Source organism: Magnolia sinica, chromosome 8 (genome assembly GCF_029962835.1).
Source record: "Magnolia sinica isolate HGM2019 chromosome 8, MsV1, whole genome shotgun sequence".
Taxonomy (NCBI): domain Eukaryota; kingdom Viridiplantae; phylum Streptophyta; class Magnoliopsida; order Magnoliales; family Magnoliaceae; genus Magnolia; species Magnolia sinica.
The window spans coordinates 2,250,212-2,264,275 of NC_080580.1; the positions used below are offsets into that span (position 1 = coordinate 2,250,212).

A 14,064-nucleotide genomic window follows, 5' to 3' on the forward strand; every position below is an offset into this window, starting at 1 on the left:
AGAGGTAGTATGGGCGACTTCTTGTTCGCCTTCTCTTTAGACTATGGTATCGGTTCCAATTCTCGAGTCGAGATCAGGGTGAACTGGGAGGGCCTCTCTCATTGCGCCGAGTTAAGCTTCTCCAAGGTGGAAGTCGAGAGCGTCTCCAAATCTGTTTTAAGGACAATCTCCACAAATTTGGCTCTGGTGTGGTCCATGTGCTATTGGCAAGCCAGTATGGGTGTTATGGAGGTTTCTATTGCCCATATCCCCATGGAGGGAAATGGGGTAGCTGACAACCCTGCTTGGAGGGGTAGTGACGGTTAGTCTAGTACAATTTTCACTTCAGGAGGCTCTTCCCTGTATCACCAGAGGCCTCTTATTTCTGAATAGGGTAGGATTGGATAATTTGAGAGAGGGATAATTTCTTTGGTGCTTGTCTTTCTTTTCTCATGATCGCCCGAAAGCTCTCTTGTAAAATCTTTGGTTATGAATGAAATGTTGGTTTTGAAAAAAAAAAGTTGTTGAATAAAGAAAAAATAATAATAAATAGATACTTCGAGAACCTAATCATTCCTGTGTAACCAAGAGTGATACTAGCACATAAATTGATAAAATATATGACCATGAACCCAGAGAAGTACCGGAAAAGGCTACAATTGTAATGTCCAAATAAATAACAATTACATGTTCAACAAGCAGTTTTCAGCCATCCAATTTAAACGAGATTTGCAAATTGCCAGTGGACATGATCTGATGACCCCCACATTGATGTAAGATGAATGGACCCAGTGAAGGCTCTTGTTTCATCCATTCCTTTAGATCCCCGCCGCAAGAAACATGTCCCTTATCCCTTGCATTTTTTTGACTACATCTTTCATCTGCATCCGATCTCTTCGCGATTCAAGAGAACATGCGACTCCAATACCAAACATGGAAACCAAGCACTCCAAGACACTACCTCTTTTGATTTCGCCATTGTTGATATGATTGAATGCTATTTCTTCTTCTATTTCTTGATCTTGGACTTGTTCTTCTTTTTGTCCTTTTAAGAGTAGCGGGTCCACTATCTCCAGCACTTGATTAGGCAAAGCCATTTTGACAAATTCATGAATGCTTAAACCGTCCATAAACATGTCTTCAATGGGCCTTACCATACCCTACAATTCAAAAAAAGGATTCCATAACTGTATACATCACCTGACGCAGAAACATCACCACACATACCATACCCTACAATTCAAAAAAATTATTTTTGTAAATATAGAGGTACCATTTATATTATTTAAGGTTGAGTTCGTTTTACATAAAAGATCATCAAATTTTATAACATTAGTGATTAAGTAATCTATTTTGATGCAAAATACATGAATTTTATGATATTTTGTGCAAATAGTCACACCTAATTAAGACCCAAAAAAATAAAATTAAAAATGTTGATTTAAGGGTTTTTTTTTTCTTTGCTTTGCTTTTCTTTTCTTTTTGATTTGTCACATGATCATTGTCAAATTACGGAAATATACTTTTCAACATTGAAGTTTTTAAGGTTCTAGCCCATAAACTGCCCATAGAAACAAAGAATGGAAAATGATACAGTGACATGCTGTTCTGTAGTAGGATAAGCCACCAATCAGCCAGGGGTAGGTGCCATGTAAAGTTATTTTTCGAACTTATTTTTCAGATTTTTTTTATTCCCTTTCTATGTTTTAAGACATCACATGGCACACTGATTGGTGGCTTAAATTGCAGTATGTTACCTTCAAATTAATTAAAGAAGGGATGTCGATTTTGTACGGAGGCTTTCACCACCCTTTACTGTGGTGTGAAGGCTCTGTTGGACCCATCCTAATGTATGTGTTTTATCCATGCCATCCATTCATTTTTCCAGCTCATTTTAGGGCATGAGACCAAAATTGAAGTATATACAATGCTCAAGTGGACCACACTACATGAAACAGTAGGAAGTGAACACTTATTGTTAAAATCTTCTTGGGGCCACAGAAGTTTTGGATCAAGATTATATTTGTGTTTTCCTTCATCCGGGTAAGTGTGACCTTATGAACAGGTTGGATGACAAATAAACATCACTTTGGGCCCTAGGAAGGTTTCAATGGTGGAGGTCATTGTTTCCACTGTTCTTTGTGTGTGGTCCGCTTGAGTTTTTGATATGCTTCAATTTTGGGCCATGCCCTAAAATGAGCTGGAAAAAACAGATAGACAGCTTGTATAAAATACATACATCATGGTGGGCCCCACAAAGTCCTCACACCAGCGCAAAAGGGTGGTGAGAATCTCACTACACAATCCGCCTCCTTAAATAACCACTGCAGCGTATAGCATGTCATACTAATATAATTCGTTATCAGAGTGAACACAAAATGTCTCACGCACATGTAAATGAAAGACTAAATAAGCATGCATAGATTTTCCACGCGCAGCTGCTTTTAAACGACATTTTCCTACAACAAGTTGCATGTGGGGCTGACTCTGCAGGTTAATGTATGTCATCAGGCCAGAAAGTTTCTACGCAAATCATACCAATCAAACGACCAGATGGACCCGCGTGAGTTTCTGTATGTCATCAGACCAGAAAGTCTCTGCCCAAAAGGGTCCTTACTCTTGCTCGGGTGGTAGACTCTTAGGAGTTTCAACTCCCGGTCAAGGGTACCCATAGGTGGTGAAATTCCACCAGCGTGAGTGTTTGGGGTGTGTGTGCGTGTAAAAAAAAAAAAAAAACTACCACATTGGATTGGTATGAATTTTAAGGTCTTTGTGCGGTACTTGTTACATTTTGTGGTCTATTAGATGATTGGATCGGCCTAACTCTTGGGGCATCTCATTTATATGATGGGTCAACCCTGATGGACGGGTTCAATACCACGGCACACCATGAGAGGCGTCACATACAAGAACTTCTTGCGTTTGAAACATTCTCTGATATATGTCAACCATCAAATGCAACTAAGACAATTGGAAAAAAAAAAAATCTTGAAAACTTGCTTAGTCATTACAATTTGATGCAGGGAATCACAGTATTGCTTGGCTAGAAAAGTAGAAACGATAGCTTTTGCCATTGAAAGAGTTGGGCGTATGTCTCAGAGACAAGGACATGGTAAGGTCAATTACTGTCTTCCTCAAGGAATAACTATTCTGAATGAATGGAGCTCTTTGAACTCTTCATGGAGCTTCCTCGAATTCACGAGGGATAAAAATAGAAATAATTTCTAATAAATTTGAAATAAATCGACTGATGATTTTTTATTTTTTTTTAATGAAATTAATTACAATCCAATGACATGAAACCTAGGACAAAGTTTTAGGCTCAAACTCTTTGAAAACATAGCTTACTATAAATAGTAAACTTATTATCTATAGTTGATCAATTCTACTACACTTTATGGTTTTTGGTGAAAAATATTAAGTGTCCAACTTGCTTAACCACATTGTTCTTTTAATTTTTCTAAGTTCTTTTCATGTTGGGCACGACTCCTAAAACTCAAAGGATCAAAATTTATAGTGGAACTAAAACTTACTATTTATAATAAAAGTGAAAATAAAATGGACTTTCGGCCATCTATCTGATAGAATCTCACAAATCCAATGTGGGCAACCCAACATAGCAGAGTTGGTTGGATAAAGTAGCTTCTACACCAAAATCCTATATGATAGGTTAAAAAACTCAACGCAATTTGTGAGATACCATTGTTTAAAGGTTCTGATTATCCAAATCATTTCTACCTTGGGCCTTCTCTGGTCCATCTTTTCTATGAAATTTCAGTGACCTGCTCTACATCAGTGTACATTGTAACTTTCATTTAATAAATAAAATTTTTTCTTATATATATATATATATATATATATAAGGGCAGGCGGACTTTCCTTCCCACACCAGTCGTCTTGTGGGAGTCATGCCTGACGTACACCGGTCTGCAAACGTGGCAGAGTAATACAGCTGCAGAAATTCAGAGCAAGTGCCAACATGGAGCCTCCAACGCGACAGATCTGGGCTGCACAACCTATTCTCTCTAAATTATCTGAACCTAACCGGAATTTTCTCTAGTCGTGCTGGGAAAAATCATTTTAAGATTAAAATTATACCGACATGATGATTGGACGGGCATGATTTTGATGGGGTACCGTGTTAGACCTTCCGTATTCCATACCTACAGCACCGTGGACCCCACACCAACTAGTTTTGGGGTGAGAGATTTCAGTATTTATATGCACACTTACATGGATGGATGGATAGATGGATGGATGGATGGGCTGACCTCCAAGAAAAAGTAGACCACGTGAAAGGAATGAAAATTTTGTCAATATTTTCTGGAAGATATCATGTTTCAAAGAACGTGGAATGATTATACGACTTCAACCACATGTGACTGGACATCTGATCCACCAACCATTGATTTGTGTAGGGCCCACCGTGATCTGGATATGCCATCCAAGCTGTCCATTAGATGCTGGTCTCAAAACCCAAAAATTAACCTAATCCAAATCTCAGGTGGGCCAGACCACAGGGAGAAATGAGGAGAGAAAAGTAGGCATGGAGTTTCAAGTACTTTCCAAGAAAATGAAAATTTGAAAATTGTTGAGCTTTAGGAGATGAATGAATCTAGGCCACCCAAGTAGTGCATAAATGTCATTTTAAAATAAAATGTATAGCTAACTCATATATATTGTGTAATAGACAAAATGCTGATTTTAGCTTCATCTTAGCATCTAGCGATATGAAATTATTGAGAATTTTTAAAATAACACTAAGAAAAGGAATAAAAGAAAGATGGAAGGAGTTGTTACCTGGGGGAACATAGCTGCTGGATCCCTTTACTGCAATGGAGTTAGTTCTATTTGTGGAGCGATCATCAACAGCCTCAGAAAGGAACCTTGCAATGCCAAAATCACTCACATGGGCCACCATGTCATTATCAAGTAGAACATTACTTGGTTTGAGATCGCAGTGAGCAATAGGTGTTTGGCAATGGTGATGAAGATAATCCAGAGCATAAGCTGCATCAATGGCTATGTTTAACCTCTGAATAAGGTTCAAAGTCCTTGGTCGATGTTCCTCGTCGATTTTTGGATGCAACCACTCCTCTAAACTTCCATTCGGCATGTACTTGAAAACTAGTGCTTTGAAGTCATTGCCCTTAAAATCAATGCTTGAGCAGGATGCTAAGATATTGACGAGATTTCGATGCCGGACATTTCTCAATGCCTCGCATTCTGCGAGGAAGCTTCTCGAAGCTCCTTGTCTTTGAAGATTGAGTACTTTCACTACAACAATTTGGCCATCTGAAACAAAGTATCCTTTATAAACAGAACCATAACTTCCTACGCCGATCAAATTGTGTGAAGAGAACCCATCTTCTACTTTGAGAAGCTCCCCATAAGAGACGTTCTTGTACCGGTCTTCTGAGCAGGAAGTGTGCAAATGCTTCTGTCTTGATTTTCTTCTCCGAAGAAGAGCGAAGCACAACAATAATGAAATCAAACACACAGCAACGAAAATGACTGGCATGATTACTTTCAGGCTTTAAGACCTCTGCGATTTGGATCTCAGAACAAGGCATTTGGGTAAGCCTAGTTTTGGGATACCTCCATAGAGTTTACTGTTTCCAATCACAGAAATCCCACTTGCATTTTCAAACACCCCTTGGATAGGCACTTGTCCCTCAAAATCATTGAAAGAAAGATTTAGTTTCTGTAAAGAAGTAAAATTCTCTAGATATTTTGGAATTAGCCCACTCAAGTTATTTCGCGAGAAATCCAAATCTCCAAGGCCTCTCAGGGTGTTCAATGACAAGGGAATGGTCCCTTGAAAGGCATTGCCTTCCATGTACAGGCGTTCCAAGCTCTGGCAACTGCCTAGCGTTCCAGGAATTTCGCCGGACAATTTGTTCTCTGAAACATCAAGTTCCCCAATATTTTTCAAGCCACCCACTTCCATGGGTAGGGACCCAATCAAAAAGTTTCCAGCTAAGTTGAGAGAAATTGACAGAGACGACAGGCTAAGGAGCTGTTTGGGGATTGTACCGTTAAGGTTATTTTGAGAAAGGTCCAAAGCTATTAGTTTTTGGCAATTTCCAAGACTAGGAGGTATGTATCCCAATAGGCTGTTTTCTTGCAAGTAAAGTTCATTCAGTTCGGTGAAGTTGCCGATGGTTGGCGGAATTTGCCCAGAAAATCTGTTTCTTGACAAGTCTAAAATTTGCAGCTTATGAAGCTTTCCAATACTAAGAGGAATGGTACCTGCGAAATTGTTATGATCCAGATTCAATTGGGTCAAGCTGACGAGATTCCCGATTCCTTCAGGGATGCTTCCATACAAGTGGTTGAATCCTATCACCAGCTGATTGAGTCGCGTCGTTAGATTGGCTATGGAATTGGGCAACATGCCTTTGAAACTGTTGTTTTCAAATCCAAAATTTTTCAAGTTGCTGCAGTTGGGCAGGGAATTGATGAAATTCAAGTCATCTTCTTTCCCCATTCCGAGCCGATTACCGCCGATGAAGAATATATTAAGATATTGAAGACTGCCAAGATTCATAGGCACACCTCCAGTGAAATCGTTGTTGGAGAGATAGAGCTCTTGAAAGAATGAAGCATTGGCTAGTGAAACAGGAATGGGTCCGGTAAACCAGTTTCTCGACACATAAAAACCCTCGAGATTAGGAAGCCGTAAGCCTAAGTCGGGCGGAAGGATTCCGTGAAGTCGATTTGCTGCGACCGACAACAAAAATAGTGAAGAGAGATTGTAAATAGTGGTAGGGATTGTGCTGGAGAGATTATTTTCAGCTATCTGGAGGAATTTTAAATTTGGGATGTGACCTAAATCGCTTGGGATGCTTCCATATAAGTTATTTCTTCTTAAAGAAAGATGAGTGAGAGACGAAATGTTTGCTAGCCAAGGTGGGATGCTTCCGACGAGATGGTTTACAGGGAGAAATAACCCACGGAGCTTCGATAAAGAGCTAAGCTCGATGGGAATCTCACCTACTAGCTCATTGAATTGAAAATAGATGACTCGGAGGTTGGAGCAGTAGGTGAGATTGGATGGGATTTCTCCTCTAAATGAATTGGAGCTGAGATCGAGAAGCCGAAGACGGAAAAGGCGTCCTATTTCTTGTGGAATTTCGCCGCGGAAGCTGTTGTCTCTGAGGTTAACTACCCTGAGGAAGGTGAGATTGCCTACTTGGGGAGGAATAGAACCTTCTAATTTGAGGGAACTTAGGTTGAGGATGGTGACCCTCTCATGCCTGAGACTGCACGTGATTCCTCGCCACTTGCAGAAATGAAGAGAATGGTTCCACGAGCTCATGATGGAGAGAGGATCTTTGGTTATTTGGTCCTTGAAGGCGAGCAGAGCCAGTCGATCGGTTTCATTTGTTGGGACGGGGGCAAATCTGGACCGTTGGATCAGACACAAGAAGAGAGTTGTATGAAGCAGAAATGACCAAATTAACTTTGGACTGACAGAAGGCACCTCCATTCCAAAGGAGGAAATTGGGCTGTGCTCTTCAAGCATTACCAAGCCCCATATTTGTAGTGAAGCATCGGTGGTGATATGTGGGGCCCACCTGGCCCCACATATCTTGTTCGTATGAGGAATTTTTTTTAATCCTTGACACCACGATATTTCAAAATAATATTTTCGAGTTTTCAACTTTGTGGACTGGGGGTCGATGGTTCAATGATCACATCAATGGTCTGATGGGCTCCACCATGGACGCATCATGGCCCTAGCCACTGATTATTGGCGTTTTTACCAGCTGAACGTGGACCATTTCCATATTTCTCTTTGTAACCGCCTATTTGTTATAGACTTCAATGAAAGGTTATGATCGTCCCAACTAGAGAAGACTCGGATTTAACGACTACATTGAAAGCTTTTTGTGGTCTACAAGAGTTTTTGGATGAAGCTGAAATTTGCTTTTTTACAACCATCTATGTCAGTGTGACCTCATGATCAAGTCTGGTGATAAATAAAAATCACCATGGCCCCTATAGAAGGTTTCAACAGTAGACATCTTTATCCCATTATTTTTTGTCTTGGGGTGATCTAATTCAGCTTTATATATGCTTCAATTTTAGCATCGTGCCCTAAAATGAACCGGAAAAAAGGATGGATGACATAGATAAAAAACATACATCACAACGAGCCTCATGGAAGGTGTTGGATACCAGGCAATCGACATCCAAGAAGACAAGATATGACAAGACCAAGGTCTTGTTTTTTATTAGAGATAAAAGGACTTTGGTACTCGCTCGTAATTCTCTCCATATGCGGTTAGATAAGCTATGAGAAGACCAAGGCTGTTTTTTAAATTAAAAAAAAAAAATAGAAATGAAAGGGGCTATGGTACTCAGTTCACATCTCCCCAGGAAGATAAGCCACAAGTATGGCTGTACACGAGCAGAGTTAGCTAAAGCTCGGTTCAACTCAGTTCGAAACTGAGTTTGAGCTGATTTTTTGAGCTCGGAATATTTTCAAACTGAGTTTGAGCTTGCTCGAGCTCGACTCGACTCGGATCGGACCAGTTCAGTGACTCGGTTGCTTTGATATTGTTGTTGCTCACGAAGTGTTTGATGAAATGACTCAATGAAGTGTGGCCGGTGGCAATGAAGGTAAGTATATGAAACAAATATCCTTTTTTTTTTAATGTTCCTTACAAGGTGTTTGATGAAATACCTGTAAAACCACTGCTTGTGTTTTACATGCATGAGATTTTGAAGTTGCAGCCCATGTGTCTGTGAAAATGCTGCATAGGCAAACTTGGCTCGATCTTTGCTCGAACTGGCTCGAGCTAGTGACTGAACTGAGCCGAGCTAGCCAGTCAAGCTCGAGGACCGAGCCAAGCCGAGTTTGAGCTGAGGTCAGCAAGTGGCTGAGCCTAGTCGAGCTGTGCCAAGCTAGACTCGGTTCGACTCGTGTACACCTCTAGCCATAAGAAGATCATTTGTTTATTTGAAATGACAGGACTGGCATGCAGGGCAGAGCATAATAATTTGAATTCATGCACACGGGCAGTGCATTTTAAACCTGCCTAACCAGTGGAGCCACCTTAGATAGGGGCATAGATCAAATCAGATTAATTGGAGGATACCTAACTTTGATTGCTGTGCATTTGTTTGTTGAATGTTAGTTATTGCATTCATATGATTTTTGAATTAGGACCTACCAATAGTATGTCTAGCAATTTGAACCGTTAGATTGAGATACCTCAAAGATGTGCACGTACAAGATCGTGTGAGTTGGGCCTATCACATTACTGTAATGTCAATATGGCCTGCTTTTGTTCAAGCATTTCAGACCATTTTTCAATGTACAAGAAGAATTCTGCCTCAAACAAACTAATGGGCTAGGTCAGGTACTTAGTGAACACCTTACAAACTAATAGCCCTGATCTTTTCTTGTCATGGAAATCATGGGCCAGCGTCAAAATTCCTCAAATGCTACAATCCCAGATTGGATTTTGTTCTCATCGCGGTCTTTGTCATTGTCATGGATTTAAGTAGCGGTTTGATCAGATTGGGCATTCTATAGATGGCTCTGGAGGGATCTCTAGTGGGCCAACTTAAATGTGATTGGACATTAGACTTTTGTCCCTGCTAAGTTGGCTGCCTATAAGTGGTTCCCCTTCTTGTGGCTGGATTTTAGTTAGTTTCGAAGCAAGGACTTGATAGAGAAGATCCGAGTCATTGTGTGCTTTGGTGATGGTCCCAGGCCAAGGAATATGGAAAATCTGAATTGGCCTGATTAGATCGAAATCTAGGATTAGAGAGAACCAGGAACGAGCCTTCTATTGCCTTTTCCATTGCATTCCAAATGCTAAGAAAATCTTCCACAAACCAACGTCACGTGGTCTACAAATTCTCTGTTCACCAGAAACGAAGTAAAAATCACATTGCATATTGATCTGGCAATGGTTTAGGCTGCAGGAATTTTGGGTCAGATCTATTAAAAATTTTGATTTTACTAGGCCTAAGTCCAGCCAATTACTGACCTTCATTGTATCTAATTGAGAAGAAATACAATGTATTAAGGCTACATCGAGCTCATGGTTTAGCAGGTGCAATCCATGAACAGAGGAAGTGAATTGCTAGAAGGGGAAAATGAATAATAATGTACACTTGAATATATGGTGGCTGTGATAGCTGTGTGGGTTCACCATAATGTGGGAGTGCCATCGACTTGACAAAGCTACCACTTTTTGTTTCTTGCTTCTCCAGGTTACAAGATTTCCCCCAACAAATGTAAAATATCCTGAGGTGGACTTTCTGTCAGTGATATTACCTGCCTAATCTGCATCCGTGTATCCATAAACCATCGACTGACTGTTATGTTTTGAGAACATAAGCCCCTTGCCCGGGGATGACTTCAAGTATCGAAGTATTCGAATCACTGCTTCCATATGACTCTTACTTGGATTATGCATAAATTGACTTACAACACTTACAGCGTATGCAATATCTGGACGAGTATGGGAGAGATAAATGAGTTTACCAACTAACCTTTGATATCTTCCTTTATCTGTTGGTACTTGGTCTGGGTATTCTCCAAGCTTGTGATTCTGAACCATGGGGGTGTCTGCAGGTTTACATTCTAACATCCCTACTTCGGTTAGCAAGTCTAATATGTATTTCTATTGGGAGAGAAATATACCTTGCTTAGACCTGGCAACTTCAATTCCCAAGAAATACTTGAGTCCTCCCAGATTTTTCATCTCGAATTCAGTTGCTAATTGCTTTTGAAGCAGAGAGATTTCTTCTTCATCATCTCCTGTAATAATCATGTCATCTACATAGACTATCAAAGCAGTTACCTTGCCCAACTGATGCTTTAAGAACAAAGTATGGTCAGAGTTACTTTGTTGGAAGCCATATTTCTTCATTGCCAAGCTAAACCTTCCAAACCATGCTCGTGGTGATTGCTTCAGTCCATACAATGCTCGCTGCAATTTACACACCACTCCATTCTTTGAAGATGCTGTATAACCTGGAGGAACATCCATATAAACCTCTTCTTGGAGATCACCGTTGAGAAAAGCATTCTTTACATCAAATTGATGCAAAGGCCAATCAAGATTTGCTGCAAGAGACAATAACACCCTAACTGTATTCAACTTGGCTACAGGTGAGAAAGTCTCCTGATAATCAACACTATACGTCTACATATATCCCTTCGCTACCAGTCTTGCTTTGTACCGTTTAATAGATCCATCTATTTCATGTTTAATGAAGAACACCCATTTGCACCCCATGGTTTGTTTTCCTTCAGGTAATGGAACAAGAGTCCATGTATCATTTTTAAGTAGTGCCTCCATTTCTTCCTATATAGCTTGGGTCCATCTTAGATTTGTCAATGCCTCATGAACACTGGTAGGAATTTGGCATATGGAGAGTTCTTGTGTAAATTTCTCGAGAGGTTCAGAGAGTTCCTTGGTGGATACATAATTAGCAATTGGATACCTCAACCTTCGTTCTTCAATATCTGGAGAGTATCTATTAGGTGGCTTGCCACGATTGTACCTGTGAGGTAAGACATATCCCGCAGATGCATCTATATCATCAGTATGTAAGGGTGTAATAACAGTACTTACTTCAGGAGTATTCTCAGGAAATGATTCGGCTAGCACTTCAGAGGGAGGGGATATAGGTTCGGTCTCAGATGTTACATGCCCTACATTAGGATATATCTCGGCTTCACAGTTCACAACGCCTGAGTTATCATTCAGCCCACCATGCTCCTGCGGCTTGGCTTCACAGTTCACAATGCCTGAGTTATCATTCGGCCCACCATGCTCCTGCGGCTCGGCTTCACAGTTCACAACGCCTGAGTTATCATTCGACTTCTCATGTTGGAACCAATTCAACTCTTTATTATGTATCTCCCCCTGAAGAGTAGAAGTATGTGCCGGAGAGGAAAAAAACATATCAGTCTCCAAGAATTGGACATCCATAGTCACATAGAATCTGCGAGTGGTAGGATCATAGCACCAGTACCCTTTTTTATGGACGTCATAGCCCAAAAACAAACACCGACGTGTACACGGATCAAGTTTAGTGCGCTGGTTATTGTGGAGATATACATAGATGACACACCCAAAGACGCGAGGAGGAAGCATCAGTGCGGTAGGTAGTGACACATAAGTAGAAAGACATTGGAGTGGTATCTTAAAGGATAAAACCTTGGAAGGCATTCGGTTGAAAAGATGGACAACAGTTGAGACGGCATCGGTCCAAAACTGTTTGGGCATATGAACACCGAGAAGCAAAGCATGAGCAGTCTCAAGAACATGCCTATTCTTCCTCTCGGCGACACCGTTCTGTTGAGGTGTTTGTGAGTATGACATTTCATGAATTAAACCATGTTGAATAAAGTATGGTTTAAGGTGCTGATTGACATAGTCTCCACCATTATCAGAGCGGAAAACCTTCATGGTGGTACTGTACTGAGTACTAACTATAGCATGGAATGTTTCAAAGGCACTGATAACCTCATCTTTGTGTTTCATCAAGTAGAGCCATGTCATATAAGTACAATCATCCACAAAAATAACAAACCAACGAAAGCTAGACATATTAGTAACAGGTGAGGGCCCCCATATATCAGAGTGAATTAACACAAATGGAGTGTCACTTTTAGTCATGCTTAATGGATAAGTAGCGCGATGGCTCTTAGCCAAAATACAAGTGTCACATTTTAAATCAGATGCCTGTAAATGCTTAAACAGATCATGAAAAACATGCTTTAAATAAGGAAAAGATGGGTGTCCCAAGCGTCGATGTCACAACCAAAGTAGTGTCTCTTTATCAGCATGTGGATAGTTCATGTTATTGGCCTGGCCGATACTGATGTCTTCCACATAATATAATCCCCCCTCTTAGTACCACGTCCAATTATCTCCTTGGTGAGAATATCCTGGATAAGACAGAAATTTGGATAAATAAGTACAACACACCCAAGGTCTGCAGTAAGCTGACTTACAGACAACAATTTATGGGATAGAGACGGAACAAGTAAAGTATTAGATAAATGCAAGGATGGAGATAAGGTCACAGAGCCAGCTCCAGTGACTAGTGAGATAACACCATTTGCATTGGTTATACTGGTGCGTCGCGGAAGAGAGGTCTGAGAGAAGTCTAAGATAGCAAATGTCATATGGTTAGTGGCCCCCGAGTCGAGAAGTCATGCACTATAGTCAGCATCTCTGTGGGAGGTAAGAAGAGCAAGACCAGGGATACCTGAGTTCAAGTTGGGAGGAGTATCTGTGGACGTTGCAGCTGGTTGTATAAGAGAAAGATGGGGCTCTGTAGCAGCAACATCAATTGTGCCTGAACTTCCATTGGTTCCGGTTCCATCAAGACGTTTACGGGCTTGAAGATCATGCCACCAATTAGGGTAACCATGCAACTTAAAACAGTTTTCACGTGTGTGTTTCTGGTTTCCACAATGAGAACATTTTTTCGTATCAATAGAATTCCAGGTTTGAAAGATTTACCAGGGGCAGAGGTGCTTAATGTAAGGGCTTTAGAGGCCAAAACAGCTCCCTGGATCCCATCGGTGTCATGGGAAGTCATAACCTACTGTCGAATAGTTTCCCCTCTAACATGCACATACACTTGTTCGATAGTAGGAAACAGTTTCATCTGTAGAACATCAGTCCATATTTTGTCTAGCCGATCGTCAAGACCATCCAGGAACACATAAACACGGTCTTCTTGGATGATCCGATTATAGTGTTGAATATCAACAGAGCATTCCATAGGATTTGGCCGGTGGAAATCAATTTCATGCCATAAACCCTGCAACTCAGTATAATATTTTTCCAGCGAGCCTGCAGCTTGCTTCAGTTGTGTCACACGCCGTCGAAGATCATACACTTGTGAGGTATCACTACCATCAAAGAAGGTAGTTGCAATGGAATCTCAAACTTCTTTTGCCGTAGAAAACCGAATAAAATTGCCAATTAAGGACGAATCCATGGAAGAAATTAACCAACCTTTAACAATGGCGTTATCGGTGCGCTATTTGCGAAAGGAGGGATCAGTTGGTAGCGGCTAGGGAAAGTCGCCATTAAT

At 40.7% G+C, this 14,064-nt stretch overlaps 2 protein-coding genes across 2 annotated transcripts; both read right to left on the reverse strand.

The window, feature by feature from the left end:
• Positions 1–4,204: 4,204 nt before the first annotated feature.
• LOC131252579 (probable LRR receptor-like serine/threonine-protein kinase At3g47570) lies at positions 4,205–5,508 on the reverse strand. Its single transcript, XM_058253196.1, has one exon. It carries the CDS (start codon positions 5,498–5,500, stop codon positions 4,622–4,624), a length of 879 nt encoding a protein of 292 aa, XP_058109179.1. The 5' UTR covers positions 5,501–5,508; the 3' UTR covers positions 4,205–4,621.
• A 7-nt stretch (positions 5,509–5,515) lies between these two features.
• On the reverse strand, positions 5,516–7,507 carry LOC131253770 (probable LRR receptor-like serine/threonine-protein kinase At3g47570). Its single transcript, XM_058254909.1, has one exon. It carries the CDS (start codon positions 7,505–7,507, stop codon positions 5,516–5,518), a length of 1,992 nt encoding a protein of 663 aa, XP_058110892.1.
• Positions 7,508–14,064: the final 6,557 nt, after the last annotated feature.

What these genes read in the sequence shown, in the direction of transcription:
- LOC131252579 (XM_058253196.1), bottom strand. Translation starts at nt 5,500, where the DNA reads ATGCCAGTCATTTTCGTTGCTGTGTGTTTGATTTCATTATTGTTGTGC.
- LOC131253770 (XM_058254909.1), bottom strand. Translation starts at nt 7,507, where the DNA reads ATGCTTGAAGAGCACAGCCCAATTTCCTCCTTTGGAATGGAGGTGCCT.